Below are 13,699 nucleotides of genomic sequence, written 5' to 3' on the forward strand. Positions count from 1 at the left end.
ACCCAGCTTTCTCTCCCATTTCCCATATCCAGTTGACTAAGAAACTATTTTGATTTAAAATTTTAAGTAAAACTCATTGAGTCCTCTTCACCTTCACTGGATTTCAGATCCTTGTCATTTAATTATCTCATAGTGACCTTCTTTTTGGTCTCCTAAAGGGGCAGTTCCAGATTTTGTTGCATCCGAAACTTACACAATTTTAGAGGTTTTTTGTGAGGGGAAAAAAACTGCAAAAATTATAGATACATATATGTATAAAAGTGAATGTTTATTTAGAAAGAGAAGAGAAAGCAAAACAAATTACAAACCTGAAAAGGCTGTCAAATACTACAAACATAAAAAGTGTTTCTATTATTTAACAGCTTGACACTTTAACTTTTCTTATATTTTTTGGGCTTCATAGTCATTGATCATCTTCATATGATAACCATTTTTTAATATTTTCTATGGAGAGAAGAAAGTGATAATCAGTTTTTTTCCAGCATATTTCTTCACTCTCCACATTGGTCTGGGCACTATAGTTTGTGTTGCGTTCGTTCGTCTTTCAGCTTGGCATCTTTGTGTCATGACACCAAATAAATCAGCACAGTGGGTGCCAGAAGCATTCCTAAAGGCCATTTCATGTACTAGGACGCTTAACAGTACAAGGAAATGACTACAAACTACAAGTAATATCTCACTAAACCTAAATTTAAAGTCCTTTTAGCATGATCCTCAAAATGCCTATGAAGTGAATGGGAAGAGACATTGGTCTTAACCACTGTAATTAAACTATCTTATTTTGCAAATTTTACAAAAGCATATGACCATGTGATAGAATCTATTGATCAGGTTCTTCCTAGGGCTTTGGGAAGGACCCACAAGAAAAGGGCTGAGGCTTAAGCTTTATCAGCTTCATGGTAAATTGGCCTCTCCTCTTCTCTTCCTGCTTTGCCTCTTTCTGAAATAAATCTACTCATGATAATCATCCTAGAATACAAATCAGATCATGACACTCAATACTTTAAATTCTTTAGGAACTTTCTGTTTTCCTAACTTTCATTTGCAAAATTTCAAACCTGAGAAAATTGACAAGAACCGCCCAAATTTCTCTCTCTCCCTCTCCCTCCCTCCCTCTGTCTCTCCCTTTCCATTCCTCTCTCTCTTTCTCTTTCCCTAGCTAGCTTCTCCCCTCCCCCTTCTCTGCCCCCCACCCCACCTCCACACACACACACACACACACACACACACACTTCTCATTTGAACCATTTGAAAGTAAATTGCAAACATTATGGGATTTCTTCAATCCTAATTATTTAAGCCTGTATCATTTAAGAACAAAGCCATCCTCTTATTAATTGTAATGCAATCATTACTCAAGAAATGTAATTATTATCTATTATACTTCTATTTAAAATATAATTTTTATTCACATTTTCCCAATGGTTCAAAGATGTTTCATTTTTTAATCCAGGATGAAATTAAGGGCTACACATTGCATTTAGTTGTCATGTCTTTCTAATCTCTTTTAATCCAGAATGGTCCCAGCCTTTTTGGGGGAGTGGGGAAGGGAAGGAGGTGTCTTTCATGACATTAACATTTTTAAAGACTCCAGGCCCATTATTTTGCACAATTCCTTCAGGTCTGATAACTGTGGTTGCATAATAGTGATTTTTTAAGTCATTTCTTCTACACTTACTAGTATTCTCTGTAATTAGAGCTTTCCCTTCTTTCTGCTCCCATATTTTTTTTTTTAAGAATCATTGTGATTCATGGATTTGCTCTTTAAATTCAATATTTTATAATCTATTCTTCTTCTTATCCTTTCTGATGCTCAAATTACCCCAAATTTGCCCAGAGGCAGCCTCTCTGAGCTAGCTCCAATTAATTTTTGAGTCCTTCTGATTTTCTGACACAAGATGTTCCAAGGCTCACCTTAGACTTTGCTGGCCTCTGCCCTGGAATCAGTCATTTTTCCAGGAAGCTCTGGTTCTTCATAGTGAGTAATGGTATTTGAGAACCAAGATCTGGACTGTAGGGGTATTCATTATTTTAGGTGTCATGGCTTCTAGGCACTTTCATTGGAGAGAGCCATATACACACACAAAAGTGTATATATGTATATACATATGTGTGTGTGTGTGTGTGTGTGTGTGTGTGTGTGTGTGTGTGTATACACACGTTTTTTATATACATATATGTATATATTTATATAAAAATTATGGGTTCCCATCCATTGATGCCTCTATTCCAATCCAGTATTTGTATTTTACTTCAATAATTTCCACTGTAAAGTCTTACCTAAAATACAAGGTGCTTCGTGTTATAGCGCCTGACTACTTCTAGAACTTTGTTGGACACAATCCTCTTTGCTTTATATGCCCATCACACTGAACTACTTGAAGAACTTGATGTCTTTTTTTAGATCTGGGAAAGTTCAACTTTCTGACTTCTTCAGATATCACCTTCCCTCCATTCTCTGTTCTCTTACTTTGAGACTCTTACTAGACTGATGTTGAAACTTCTGGATCTCTCCTCCTTTTCTCTTCTTTTAAATTTCTTATCTTTTTATTTGTCTCTGTTGGATTATGGGAGAATTTCTTGTGGTTTTTGTTGTCGTTGTCGTGGCGGTGGTGGTGGTTGTTTTCCGGCTCACAAATTAGTTCCATTGGGCCCATTCTGCCCTTTGCTTTATTTTTCTTGTTTTGACAGTTTTCATATCCAAGATCTCTAATTGACTCTTTTTCATAATTGCTTGTTCTTGTTTTAAGGATGTAAATACTTAAAAAAAAAAAAAAACCTGTCAATTAATTATACTTATTTTAAGATTCTGTTTCGAATGGTCTATTAAGTCTGGAGGGGGGCATTATAAGTCTTTCCATTCGATAAGCTTTTATTTCATGGTATAGATGCTTCTCAAATGTTGGATGATTCTTAATTTACCTAGTTTTGCAGTTGAGATTCCCTGTTGGATGGATGCCTTCCTCCTCCTCCCACCCGCTCTCTGGAGTGGGCGTGGGAATGGGAGTACACACAGGATCTGCAGGCCCAGCCACTATCACTGGGGTGTTCCAGCTCATCTCCAGGCGGTTGCCCTTGGGCCTCTTCCTTTCCCCCACCCCCATCACTGAGCAGTGAGCATGCCTGATGTTGCCACAGCACAGTACTTGACGTTCCACCTGGACTCTGAGCTTTAGATTTCCTCTTTGGTCTTGTGCCAGCTACCTTCAGCCTCTCAGGCACTCCTACCATCTGATAAGAATCTTTCTTCTGATTTTTGAGTAGTGCTGCATATGCACATCTCCCTTCCTTGTTCCCTCTCTTCCTCCTTCCCCCATCCCTCCCATTTTTCCTTTTCCCCTCCTTCCTTCTCTTTATTTCATCATTTCATGATTTGACAGGAAGAAGACATTGCACTGTGATCTTAGCTTGCCATCTTGAAAGTGGAAGTAAATGTGTTCCTTTTTTTTTTTTCCTCACATCCAGGCCTCTGCATATGTTATATCTTCTGATTGGAGTGCCCCTTTGCATACCCCCGTCATACCTGCATAGCAAATTCATATTTGTCCTTTAAATTATTACCTCTTTTATGAAGCCTTCCGTAATCTTCCAGGCAGAGTTAATTTTCTCTCTTTTGATCCCATGGTTGATTTTGTACGCCTTTATTTTAGCACTTATTATGTTATAATTGTTTGCAGTCATGTCTGTCCTGGCTCAATTGACTATAAATTTCTTTTATCTGTGTGTACCTATATCCCTAGTACTTGAAATATGGTAGGTGCTTAATAAACATTTGTTCAATAAGTGATTAAACGGTTTTATGAATGACATACATAAGTGAAAAAAATCAGTTTTACCAAGACTAAATTAATTTACCCTGTAGGATATCACAGTGTAATTACGAAGCTAAATCTAGCTGTTCAACTCAAGGATATTTATTGTCCCCCTCCCCTGCCAGTCCCTTGGAATACATGGAACTGCTAGGTGTTCTGGTAATTCCTCTCTTGATCTCTTTAGAATTAATTCAGCAAACACAATCAGTCTCATCTTTTTCCTTTGTTACACGTGTTTTGACAAACTTGACAGTGTGTATCTTCATCATTCTTGGCTCTGAATAAATTTTTGGCTTTTACTAAATATTGAATCTGTCTTTAAAGAAGAAATTTTTTTCCAAATATGCCTAGGGTGTATTCATAGCCTTCAGCTTCTGAAAATTGGCATCCTGTCATCTTATCTTTTTGAATATCTGATAGAGCCTAGTACATTGCTAGGCTAGTATTCTTAAAAGGATTTCTAAAGTTTCAAGCATAGGCAACAATGTCAGAATCACTCTACAGGGTCTCAAAGCCACTGCTTGAGGAGATGCCATTCATTTGAATTCCAGAGTTACACTGTGTTCGCTTTAAAATAATTGACATTTTGTGATAACACCTTAAAAGACAATATATAAGAAAAACAGAAAACTATAGTTTTAACTAGAAACATAACACTCTGATTCACAGAGTCCCTGTGACCCTGGAATAGGCTCACAGGAGGGAGCTTCTGAAGAAGGCACCATAGTTCAAAATTATTTTGGGTCCTCTGATTGTTCCTGATGAAATGTTCCATGAATATTTATGTAGTACGTAAGTGTTTTGTTGGTTCTTCTACCCAACACATAATGACTAGGCGTTTTTCCTTTTGGGTGTGTGTGAACAAAAAGAAATGTCTTCTGTGACATAGAGGCAATATGAGGCTTGGCTATAAGGAGGCACTTTCTAGGCGTGTGTGCCAGTAGGATGCTCATGGCTGCTCACAATGGAAACCTCGCTCATCCGGATTAAACCTACAGTTACATTTAATCAAGGTTATTTGTTAAAGATGATTTTACATTATGTTCACTTAATTTTTCACTTGAAATACTACTGACTTTGCTTTATTTTTGTGTAGAAATAAAGTTTAATAAGATGATCTGCCTACTCACCCCATTCCTTCAACATAAGGAGAGCTTTGTAGACATAAGAAGGCCTCTGTCTTCAGAAAATCAAAGGCACTGTTTATGAAGGTTTTGTAAAGAATGTGAGATACCAATGTGTTATTTTTCAAGATAGGCTAAATTCTGTATGAAAACTTTATTTGCTCCAAGCCTAAAATGATCTTAGAAAAAGTAAATGTAAAAACTCAGAATTTATGGCATAATGTAGAGAATCTGGGCTTAATTTGCAAATCACTATCTGTTTGTAATCAGTAATTCTTAACCCAAAGTAAATTTTTCTTTTATTTTTTTGATGTCCCATTATCACTTGGAACAAGTAACAGTTTTATTGTTTCTCCATCTCTAACATACAAGGAGACTTGGGCAAGTCATAGCCTCTGTGAACCTCAGTTCTCTCCTCTATAAAATGAGGATGTGAATGTGTACATGGTTTCTGAGCTCTAAAAGCTTTCAATGAAGCTAAAATTATCTAAGTCATCTAAGCATGTATACACAAGTATAGTTACATACATATCATGCACGCGCACTAAATATCCTTGCTATATACCCTATACATACATACATGTGCTCCATCCATATACAGTTCACTGGTACGAAGTTTGTTGTGTATGCTATGGGGAGTTGCCCAAATGCCCTTTCAGGGCCTTTGTACTTTCTCAGTGACTGGGCTTGTTGGCTGTTGATGGTGTACAACTGGGTCCTCCAGGCATTATTCTCTGCTGATAGAAGCTGCTTGCCCAGTTATGCCCCCTCCACAGAGGCAGGTCTCCTCTAATTACTGATAGATTGAGGACTACAAGGGTCTAGCTGCCTTCCCAAATGGGGAACCATTCTAAAGGCCATCTAAGTTCCAGAGCCTCCTGTAGGATCAACTGAGGTCTCTGTTGCAACTACATTGCAGTTTGAATTTTTCCTCTGCCCAGTCCTACCTCCCTCACTCCTGCAAAGAGTTGTTCCCAAGATCACTCCCCAAGTAAACCTGCACACCAATCTCTGTCTCAGAGTTTGCTTCCCAGAGAAGCCAACCTACAATAATATGCATTTCTAGAAATGAATTTACCCTCTTTTGACTTGGCTGCCTTTGAACAATGACATATCTGATGTTTTGGCATGAAACAAAACAAACCTAGCTGACAAGTATAGAGTCGAACATACATTTTTAGACTTATTAAGGAGTGTTGCCACCTTATTAAGGTTTATCTGCCACCTTCCTAGTCATAGCTCTGTACGTGGTACAACCATGAATATTGGGACAGTTCACATTTTGAGTAAATACTTTTATTCCTTCAGTTTTTTTATTTTTTAATCTTGAAGAAAAAGATAAAGAATTATTGAATTTTCTCTGCAGTTGAATGCTGTAGAGTCTAAAATTGTCATGTCTGGATTAATAAGAATATACTTTTTATGAAATCTACAAAGAGAGTGGCAATTTTGCAGCCTTGCAAAGTCAGATCAAATTGAGGATTCTATTAAAATAAAAGTATAACATCTATTCAAACTTGGCGAATATATTTAAAGTTTATCAAACACAAAAAAAGAGTCAACCCACTGTCTTCCATGGTTTCTATGGGCAATCAAGTTGTTAAATTTTTATTGCTACCCAGGATGTCAGGGTTGTATAAAAGGAAGCAGACTGGCCATTAGTGGCTCAGTGGTCTAACTACTGCATTAGCCTTTGTAATATCCATTCACCTAATTCTAAATTCTTCTACTTTTTCTTGCAGGTAAGCATGTTTATTTTAGAGACCTTTCTATTATCATTGACACTTTTTATTCAGAGTCTAGTGGGTTGCGGATGTACTAAATACCCTTGAACTGTGGTTCTGATGTAAGCTCTTAATTTGTTTAATGTTCAGATCGTCTATGTACATTATTCTCCTGTTTAAATTCAAAGCTCTTTGTTGTTCACATTCATTTTCTCAGAAGAATTACCTTGCACATGCCCACTATGTACCTCGGACAGAGGGAGCTGTGTCAGTACGACAGAAGGGATCCAACTTGCTAAAGAGCTAGGAGCCACCTATCTGGAACTGCACAGCCTTGATGACTTCTACATAGGAAAATATTTTGGAGGCGTGGTGAGTGGAAATACTTGTTACATAAATTAAAGTCATCTGTCAGGTTGGCTTTTTAACTGTTTTCCAGAACTTCAGTTTAGAACTTTAGTTTTAAAAGCATGATTCGTTTTAACCTTGAAATAAAATGAGAGAAATAAAATGAGAGTAAGTAGAAAAAAGGTTTTTTAGAATAAAATTATAATTTTATCTTTCTCTCCAAATGAAACATTTTCTGTTATCTAGTATGATATTTGGGAATTTCCCATTTCGTGCCACTTTACTAAAGTATGTTTACTTACACAAACCTGAGATGTGAGTTTTAATAGTAATCTTTAAACAGCTTGATGAGCCTGGCAGCCTGAACCAGCAAGCCTTGAAAGGTCTCCATTTCTATCTAGTACTTGAAAAGAATACATTATTCTTCTCTATGTGTTTGGAAAGATTTCACGTACTTCTGATCTTGGCATAGCTTGAAAACGTCCAGAGGAGCTACTTATGCAGATAGGTTCTGTTGGATGTGTGGGGAGCCAGGGTTTATTGCTCTGTTGCTGTGGCATTTATTGGGTTCTGCAGGCATTTTGAGGCCAATCTTGGTACACATCACCTCCCCTATAATATTAAAACTGCATGGTCCTTGGAGAATACTGTAGAGTTGTATCATTTAAGTATTAATTGACTTTGGAACTATCTTTCCAACCCTCTAAGAAGTGACATACCTAGTAAATATCAATTAGAGGTTTAAACCAAGTAAACCCTACATTAAATAGGAGCACTTTGGACTTCTCCATCAGTTCCCCAGCTCTTCATCAAGTACACTTTCCAGTTATGCCAGAATATTCATTATGTAGGTTCATGTTGAAATGTTGATGTTTCCACAGATGGCTATAGAAATTCATTTGTTCTGGAGTTAATAAACTCCAAGTAAGAACTAAAGATAAAATAAGAACCATTAAGGGAGATAGATATAATATTGATATTATCAATGACTGAGAAACTTTTGTCTTATTTATTTGTATTGATAAGTGGTGGGTAGAAAGGTAGAGAGGGCTGAAATCTAATTTTCCCTGTCAAGCAGATTATATTGTAATGGCTTAAACAAATCTTAATTTAGTTTAAGACGCTTATATTTCTCAGAAATAACTAGGGAGTTGGGGGAAAAAGATAGTTTGGTTTCATTCGTCGGGGAAGGGGCTGGTTGAGGGGCCTTTGGCCTCCTGTTCCCCTTTCAGGTTCCTGAACCTGAAATTCTCAGGATCACTCTTCCAACCCCCTAACTCTCACTTCCTCTTGTCTCTTTTTCCTCCTTCCTCCCCTTTGTTTCTCCTTGCTCCTAATCCTTGTGTTGCCGTTAGGGCTGGAGGCATGATGGGGATTGAAGATGTGTTGAAGGTTGGGAGAAAAACATGTTCCTTTTTACCTTAGCTCAAGATTTAATGAGAATATGGACGTAAAATCAGAGTGATCACTTTTCAGACTCTTGGAAAGTAAAGTACAACTGAGATCTTGAGTGTAAGAAATAATGGTATTTGCAAGAATATGGGTGGAGATGATAACGTCAGAGTGAAAGGAGCATTTAAAATCTTTTGTTTAAGAGCCAGGGATGAAGAGCTGTGCAATATTACCTTTAGTCTGGGGCAAGATAGGCATGTGCCCTCAAGCTTTACAGAGTCCCTTCAAGACCTCCTGCAGTTTCACCCCTCCCTACAGCAGGGCACAAGATGGTGGATCAAGGGGATGTGCCCACTAGAGCTGATGGCCCCTTCTAGATATGCAGCATCGAATATAGTAGCCACTAGCCACATGTGCCTATTTATATTTAAATTAACAAAAAAATCAGTTCTTCAGGTGCATTCGCCATATTTTAGGAACATGTAGCTGGTGGTTACTGTGTTGATTAGCATAGATATTACAGAACATTTCCATTAGCACAGAACAGAGAGCTGTGTTGAACAATGCCGTGACCATGCTCCAAAACCAAGGACCCCAGACTTCTCTGGGTAGCTGGCTCTGAGTCTATTTCCCAGGCCTGTCTGTGCAGGCCTCTTTTCTGGGTCCATCCTCCTTATGGTAGACCACATTGATGATATATGTTTCCCTAGACCTGAGAGGTAGCTGAGGGGTGACTGTGTATGAGGATTGAAGGAGGGGAGGATGGATGGAGCTTGCTTGTGTAGGCATGGAGGTTTACTTGTATGTACAAACCTCCTTGAGGATGAGTGATAGAGTAGCGGGTGAAAAGAGAAGGGACAGTCTTGGGGTCCAGGAGTTAGGAACTAGCTCTACCTGTGCTGCATGGAGAACTGGGAAGAATTTAAATTTGAACCTGGCCTTCCAGGCTTTTACGATGATATATTTGTCAAAGCAGAATATCTTTTATATAACAGTTTCCTTGATTTATATCGTTTAAATATTGAGGTATATAGTACCTGGACCTTCATTTGTACTTTTGCCCCAGGCCTTACAATGTAAAGCACAGGCCTGGAGCTGTGTAAGTACATGTGGTTAAGATTTTTAATTTATAAAATAAAGGATGTATTTCAAAGTAATTTATTCAGGGAAGAAATAGAGCACATGTAAACTTCCCTAAGTGATATGAGCATATGTGACATAGAGCCAGATCTGTTCCTTCCTTGACTTTCTCTAATATTAACTACTGTGGTTGGCCATGGGAGGGTTATTGACAGTCACACAATTATATTGCTTGGTTTTCTTGATCATTCGAGAGAATAAACAGTTCCTTCTTCAATGGGTAGTTTATTTATGTTTAGACAAAGCACAATCTGTTTGACTTGATCCATTTTTTTTTTTTTAACGAAAACATTGTTTAAGAGTTTGCTAAAGCTTATGTTTAGATGTTACTGGCGTTAAAAACATTTGGCAAATATGATTTGGGGTACAAATAATCATGTCAGATACATAATTTTGTTAGACTTTTAATTAAAATTTGATTCATGTTTTAGTTGGAGTATTTTATGATTCAAGCCTTAAATCAGAAGACAAGTGAGAAAATGAAGAAAAGAAAAATGAGCAACTCATTTCATGGAATTAGACCACCTCAGCTTGAACAACCAGGTGCATTTATTAGCCAATGCCTAGACATTCAGTTGATATTTATTATAGATCATTTCACAAGTCTTAGAGCACTTGTTCTCTAATTTGAGTATGTTTAGGACTCACCTGGCATTCTGATTTGTAAATCTTGATAGAGCCTATAATCTGCTTTTTAAATAAGATTCCCAGGTGATTCTGAAGCAAATGGTACTTGGACCACATTTTGAGGACTATTGTCTTAAAAACTTGAACATATAGATTCTTAAAAATAGTGTGTGTTATAGAGAGCTGTTCTAGATTGTAGTCTAAAATGAGAAACAAAACCAAATGCAGTGCATGAACCCTGACTGTATAAAAGATGTTCTTGGGACAGTTGGGTAAAATTTTAATATGGACTGGAAATTAGATGATATTGTGGAATCATTTATATGCATGATAATGCTCATGTGGTTATTAGAAGAATGTCCTTATTCTTAGGAGATGAATATGAAAGTTTTTAGAGCCAGAATATCCTGATGATTGCAGCTTACTTTTAAATGGGTCAGCAGTGTGAGTGTGTGTGTAGTGTTTATCTAGAGTAATACGAAAAATGACAAAATGTTAATAATTGCAGAATTAAAGGGAAGGATGTGTGTGTGCTCATTGCATCATTCTTTCAACTTTTTTGAAGTTTTTAAAAATGTTCATAATATAAGATTAGAAGAAATTGAAGTTAAAATTAACTTTAATAAAATTAACATCAACTGTTATCAGGATTTTTTTGCATTTTGCCATAGAAGTAGTAGGATAGTACTCTATCCAGATTAATTTGTTAAGGATATTGCTTTTTAAAGTAGGTACTTGATAAGTATTTGTTGAATTAATGAATGTAAATTAAAAATCAGGAAAATATAATTAGTAGGGGAAGTCAATTCCAGGTTTAAAAATAATGCGGATATATAGACTATAAATAATACACCCTTGGCTTTGAACTTCCTGGTCTGTAATGTAGCAAACGGTGGGGCCTTAAAATACTTGCCAGGTGCGAAGACAAGTGGGAAATAGCCAACTAAATAATGCTGATGAATAATTTCTTAGTTTTTATTAATCAAGAAGAGAAAACATACCAGTTCCTCAGAGAAAGCACAAAGCATTTCATGTCATTTAGCAGCAAAAGAAGTTTCTCCTGTGGGTCTTCATTTTGGGGCACCAGGGGACAGGGCCTTCAGGCATCCCATCAGCAAATGCAGTCTCAACTTTCTCAAGGCTGTTTCTTGTACCCTTCTGTTAGGAGAGCTGTGGGTATCACACTGAACATAACCCAGGGGGCCAGAACGATACAAGTCTGTGTATACATTCGTTCTGGTTCTGACTTGTTCTAAGCACAGATCCTGGGCTCTGGAGTACGTGGCTTTTAGACTGTTCTCAGCCTTTAAGTGTCTGTAAAGGTGCCTCAGACAGTGAAGAGGAAGGTGAGTGGGGTTCATGCAGAAAGAGCTTGGCCCTCAAATTATCTTGTTATCGTTCATTTTATAGAACAGGGTTTTTGGTTTCGAATAAAGAATTTTCATTGCTAAAGAAGTTTGCATTTGACAGATTTAAGTGAGGGTATATCATTAAGCAGTCCTTCACAGATAACACTTTCCTTGGCTCAGCTTTGGATAAAATTTAGACAGCAGACTTTTTACAGTTAGAGTCTGTGTGTGTTGTTCGTCCTCTGTGTGTATATTCTGAATTGAATGAAGACTAATCTTTGTTAGTGATTGAACTTGGAAATGGAACATTGCATCCTCTTTTGGAAATTAGCCAAGCCTAGGGGTACTGAGGGGAAAAAGGTCATTCTGGGGAGGTATGTAGTTTTACTAGGAGGAAAAAAATACTAATTTTACGATCAAAATATAGTGGTCAAGATGGGTTCAAACAATAGAGTCCAAGACTCTAAGCCCTGGCTTTGAGAAGTTGCAGTTTTAATAGTTTATCCCTCCACCTCTACTTCCAGTCCCAGGAGGAAAAGAACTTCAGATGTAAGGTTGGCTTCTTCAGGACAAATTCAGTAATTTGTTTGAATTTTTAAATCAAGTGACAGAAAAGAATGATGACTATCAACATACTAAAATTCAGTGTTTGGAGGGCTGTTTTATTTTGAGTCACACAAATAATGAGAAATATTGCTTATTATAATATTAGTAGGTTTTTCATTTGTACTATAAAAAGCAAATACAGCATTTCTGTGTCTGCTACAAAATCCTACAATCCCTGGATTATTATGTTTTATATGGCTTAATTAGCTTAAACTATATAAAAGTGCTGTTTTTATAGTTCAGAAATGGCCAAATATGTTTTGTTGTATTTAAGGCAAACCTGAAACGATTGGGTCTACAGACCTAAAGAGTAGTTTACTATTTTTATTTTCTTTTTTGAAACAGAAAAAATGCCCATCTTAAAGGCTGAAGCATCACATTATAACTCTGACTTAAATAACTTGCTGTTTTGCTGCCAGTGTGTGGATGTGGTATTTTACAACCCAGACTTAAAGGAGGTTGTGGAGGCCCACAAGATCGTGCTCTGTGCCGTAAGCCATGTTTTCATGCTGCTTTTCAATGTGAAGAGCCCTGCTGATATTCAGGATTCCAGTATCATCCGAACTACCCAGGATCTCTTTGCTATCAACAGAGACGCTGCACTTCCAGGTGCTAGCCAGGGTTCTCCAGGCAACCCACCATTACGAGTCATCGTTAAAGACGCCCTCTTCTGTTTGTGTTTATCGGACATTCTGCGCTTCATTTATTCAGGTATCTTGTCAAATGGTTGCGGTACATTCTCTTAAGCCTTTAAAATGAGGTATGCCTATGGTTCTCAGCTGTGTTGGTTAGTGTTACATTTATCTTCTTCCTGTCATCTGAAGTGAAGATCGTACCTGAAATAGTATTTGCTTATGTACAGGAAGGAATTGGTCCAAGCTTTCTATCTTCCTTATAAGTTTATTTGCCTTGGTTTTCAATCTACTTGTAAAAGCAATAATCTCTTTTCCTACTGAGGAAGAAATACCCAAAATGTGAAAATACAAGAATTTATTGTTCAGTTTCACTTTAAAGAAATAAAATTTTCCAAGTGTATATGAAAACGAGTGCCTATATCTTAAAATCTAGCTATATATTCACTTTTCTGTTTGACTCTTAGATTTTGGAAGGATTGAGGAGAGAAATTAGCAGGGTCATTGCATTCAATTTAGAAACCGGAAACAGTGTCTAAAGGTAGTTGAGGCTGAGATCTGATCAACTTTGATTATGACTATTTTAGGCAACTTTTTTTTTCTTACTGCACCCTTTTTATGATTCAGCTTATCCATTATTTTTATCCTTATCCTTTTTAAAAACTCAGTAGCAACCATATTTTAAAGAATAGAAGTTTAGTCTGAGTCATTTTAGCAAATGAAAGTCAATTAAGAATGGGGAAGAATGAATGCAAAGTGATGTTTAAAGTAAGCATCTAAATATACATATTCAGAGAACTTTATTTTTATTCTTGGGATCGTGTACTGATGAAATTTTAGGTTAAGGTCACTCGTTCTCTGAAATGTGTCTAGAGAAATATTTATAATCTGTTTTTAGATATCAAAATTGAGGACAGATAAGAAGTTTATAAAAGTTTACAAGTA

General features: G+C 36.9%; 1 protein-coding gene across 3 annotated transcripts in view; it reads left to right on the forward strand.

Annotated features, from left to right (window-relative positions):
- RHOBTB3 (Rho related BTB domain containing 3) overlaps positions 1–13,699 on the forward strand; it is a 63,440-nt gene that overhangs the window by 11,438 nt on the left and 38,303 nt on the right. For all 3 annotated transcript variants that reach the window (XM_011378301.2, XM_023523404.1, XM_011378291.2), the window contains exons 4-6: positions 6,878–7,032; positions 9,972–10,083; positions 12,468–12,833. In XM_011378301.2, the coding sequence (XP_011376603.1) occupies positions 6,878–7,032; positions 9,972–10,083; positions 12,468–12,833 (633 nt within the window). The remainder of the gene's footprint in view (positions 1–6,877; positions 7,033–9,971; positions 10,084–12,467; positions 12,834–13,699) is intronic.

Source organism: Pteropus vampyrus, unplaced genomic scaffold, assembly GCF_000151845.1.
Source record: "Pteropus vampyrus isolate Shadow unplaced genomic scaffold, Pvam_2.0 Scaffold11, whole genome shotgun sequence".
In the NCBI taxonomy this organism is placed as follows: domain Eukaryota; kingdom Metazoa; phylum Chordata; class Mammalia; order Chiroptera; family Pteropodidae; genus Pteropus; species Pteropus vampyrus.